Raw genomic sequence first — 3,823 nt, forward strand, 5'->3', positions numbered from 1 at the left:
ACTACAGGCACGCGCTACCACGCCCAGCTAATTTTTGACTTATTGTAGAGATGAGGTCTCTCTGCCCAGGCGGGTCACGAACCCGCGGGCTCCGGCAACCCACTCACCTCAGCCTCCCAAAGGCGCGGGATTACAGGCTGAGCCACCGAGCCCGGCCGAGGCTGTTTTTTGATATGCAAGATGGACACAAGCGAACCTATCCTTGACATTGGCCTATGGATAAAATGATGTATAGACATATGGAGCCCAGCACGACATCAATAGTAGAGTGATCCCCTGCCCTAGGTTGATCCCAGGACTGAGGGGTTCCCAGGACATGGGACATTCCATGCTAAAACCGGGAGAGTCTTTGGCAAGCTAGGACAGTTGGTCACCCTACACCAGCGGCTCTCCTACCTTAATCCCTTGGGTAGTAATTGATACGTAAAGTACTAAAACAGCAAAGTTTTGTTTTGGGGTTTTTTTTAGTTGCAGTCTCACTCTGTCGCCCAGGCTGGAGTGCAGTGACACACTAACGGCTACCCCAGCTTCAACCTGCTGGGCTCTGGTGATCCGTCCGCCTCAGCCTTCCAAGTAGCCAGAACTACAGGTGCGTGCTACTATGCCTGGCTAATTTTTTACTTATTGTAGAGACAAGTTCTCACCAAGTTGCCCAGGCTGGTCTCGAACCCGTGGGCTCAGGCAATCAACTTGCCTCAGCCTCCCAAGGTACTGGGATTACAGGCTAAGTCACTGAGTCCAGTCAGAAACTATTTTTTTTAGTCAAGGTCTCACTCAATCACCCAAGATGGAGTGCAAGTGTCATTCTCATAGCTTACTGCAGCCTCAACCTCCTGGCTCAGGCAATCCTCCCACCTCAGCCTCCCAAGTAGCCAGGACTATAGGCATGTGCGCTGGAAAAATTGTTATTTTATTGTAGAGACAAGGTCTCACTATGTTGCCCAGAGTGGTCACAGACTCCTGGGTTCAAGCACTCCACCTGCCTCAGCCTCTCAAAGTGTTGGGATTACAGGTGTGAGCCACCACACCCAGCCCCGAGGGAACTTTTTGGGTGGTAGAAATGTTCTTTGTATTTTTATTTTTTTTTTAATTTCCTCTCCATAATAATTGGATGGATGAGGAAAATGTTCTATATCTGGGTTATGGTGATGTGTGCCCAGCGTAAAACTTGTGGATTCTTTGGCTCAACTCTCTAAAATGAATTTAAGAGTGGCCAGCAAAGTTTTAAAACAAAGTTTATTAGAGAAGGAAGAGGAGAAAGATAGAGAGACATGCCAAAGCTGGCATGGTTGAGAGGAACACACTTTTTGCCTTTTACAATAGATCTGAGATACCTTAACAATGACTGATGTGCTAAGGAGGAGCCCAGGCAACTGTCACTCTGGAGAGATTGACATCTTTTTGTTTTTGTTTTTTTGAGTTGGAGTCTCAGTCTGTCACCCAGGCTGGAGTGCAGTGGCACACTCACGGCCACCCCAGGGTCGACCTGCTGGGCTCCGGCGACCCGCCCGCCTCAGCCTTCCAAGTAGCCAGAACTACAGGCGCGTGCTACCATGTCTGGCTAATTTTTGATTTATTGTAGAGATGAGGTCTCGCTAAGTTGCGTGGGCAGATCTCGAACCTGTGGGCTCAGGCAATCCACTCACCTTGACCTCCCAAAGTGCTGGGATTATAGGCTGAGCCACTGAGCCTGGCCTCTATGATCTCTTGATTACCTGTCTGGGAACCACCTTGATGGAGTTTTCCTTTGGCAAGCTGAGGGGGTGGGACAGACTGAATTCACATTCCAGCCTGCTGGGCTGTTAAGCCTGCCGACAGGATGTCTGGACGCCTTCTAAAACCTGTGGACAAGAAATGTATCCATCTATGCCTCAATTGCACTAGCTAGCCGGCCTCAACACATTCGCCAAACTCGTTGATGCATATGTTTTAAAAGAGTGAATTTAGCCGGGCTCGGTGGCTCAGCCTGTAATCCCACGCCTTGGGGAGGCTGAGGTGAGTGGATTGCCTGAGCCCGCGGGTTCGAGACCCGCCTGGGCAGGGAGACCTCATCTCTACAATAAATCAAAAAATTAGCCAGGCGTGGTGGCGCATGCCTGTAATTCCGGCTACTTGGAAGGCTGAGGCGGAAGGATAGCCGGAGCCCAGCAGGTCGAGGCTGCGGTGGCCGGGAATGGCCACTGCACTCCAGTCTGGGCGACGGAGTGAGACTCCAACTCAAAAAAAAAGTGAATTTAATTGGTTGAACATTGTACCCCAATAAACTTGGCAATACACAATGGTCGGCTTGCCAGGTTGTGGTGGAGCCAGCCCCACCTTGTCTGAGTGGCTCTGGGGAGCAGTCCAGCCGTTAGCCCCTTGTGTCCACCGAGGCAGCACAGGCCCCGTAAATCTGCCCTGCCCAGCATGGAGCCAGGGCCTGGGACGATGGGCTTTCCAAAGTCCAGAGACCAATGTGAATGAAGCCCCCATACTCCCACCCCAAGGCCCCACATACCCACAGAGCAGAGCCTGGCAACTTTGGCTGAGGTTGGTCTGCACCCCTGGGCGGGGCCCTCTCGGAGTCAGGCCACCCTGAGCATGACCACCATCCTCGAGAGCTCCCGGCTTGAGTCACTAAAACACTTCCCTGACCCTGATCTTGGACCCCCAAGGTTGAAGGGCCCTATGGTCCACTGGTGGAAGGGCCTAGCGGGAGAGAAGCCTGTCTGGGCTGGTCCATGACTGCCCTTGGCCTCTCTCTGACCCTGATGCTGAGCTCCACACACATGGGCAGGCCGTGCTCAAAATGTCCCCAGTCATATGACAATCAGAGCTGCTAACCTTGTGGTGTGCTTTCTATGTGCCTGGATCATATCTGTGTGTGTGTGTCTGTGTGTGTGTGTGTGTGTCTGTGTGTGTGTGTATGTGTGTGTATTCTGAGTTGGAGTCTCACTCTGTCGCCCAGGTTAGAGTGCAGGGGCACGCTCACAGCCACTGCAGCCTCCACCTGCTGGGCTCAGGCGAGCCTCCCGCCTCAGCCTTCCAAGTAGCTGGAACTACAGTCATGCGGTCCCATGCCTGGCTAATTTTTGATTTATTGTAGAGACGAGGTCTCACCAAGTTGCCCAGACTGGTCTCGAACACGTGGGTTCAGGCAATCGTCTCACCTCCACCTCCCAAAGTGCTGGGATTACAAGCGTGAGCCACCATGTCCAGCTGGGTCCCATATATTATCGCACTGATTTTTTTTTTATTTGTTGAGTCGAGGTCTTCCTCTGTCGTCTAGGCTGGAGTGCAGTGATGCAATCACAGCTCACTACAACTTCGAACTCCGGGGCTCAAGTGATCCTCCCACCTCAGCCTTTGGTGTTGCTGGGACTACAGGCATGTGCCACCATTCCTGACTCTTTTTTTCTTTTTTCTTTCTTTCTTTTTTTTTTTTTTTTTTTTTTTTTTTTTTTTTTTTTTTTTTTTTTGGAGTAGGAGTCTCACTCTGTTGCCCAGGCTGGAGGGCAGTGATATGCTCATGGCCTCCATAACCTTGACCTGCTGGGCTCAGGCAATCCTTCCACCTCAGTCTTCCAAGTAGCTGGAACTACAGGCATGCGGCTAATTTCCCACACCCGGCTAATTTTTCTTGATTTATTGTAGAGAAGAGGTCTCACCAAGTTGTCTGGGCTGGTCTCAAACTCACGGGCTCAGGTAATCCTCTCAACTTCAGTCTCCCAAAGTGCTGGGATTATAGGCATGAACCACCACACCTGGCCCATGATTCTTTTAAATTTTTTTTAAAGAGATATGGTCTTAGCTGGGCTCGGTGGCTCAGCCTGTAATCCCACGC

General features: G+C 51.2%; 1 protein-coding gene across 1 annotated transcript in view; it reads right to left on the minus strand.

Moving 5' to 3' along the window:
• Window positions 1-2,564: 2,564 nt before the first annotated feature.
• SH2B2 (SH2B adaptor protein 2) overlaps window positions 2,565-3,823 on the minus strand; it is a 46,015-nt gene continuing 44,756 nt past the window's right edge. Inside the window, exon 9 of the mRNA XM_021711695.1 lies at window positions 2,565-2,688. Coding sequence (XP_021567370.1) covers window positions 2,565-2,688 — 124 coding nt within the window. The remainder of the gene's footprint in view (window positions 2,689-3,823) is intronic.

The sequence above is a fragment of the Carlito syrichta genome, unplaced genomic scaffold, assembly GCF_000164805.1.
Source record: "Carlito syrichta isolate Samal-C Ts95f unplaced genomic scaffold, Tarsius_syrichta-2.0.1 Scaffold302451, whole genome shotgun sequence".
Lineage (NCBI taxonomy): Eukaryota > Metazoa > Chordata > Mammalia > Primates > Tarsiidae > Carlito > Carlito syrichta.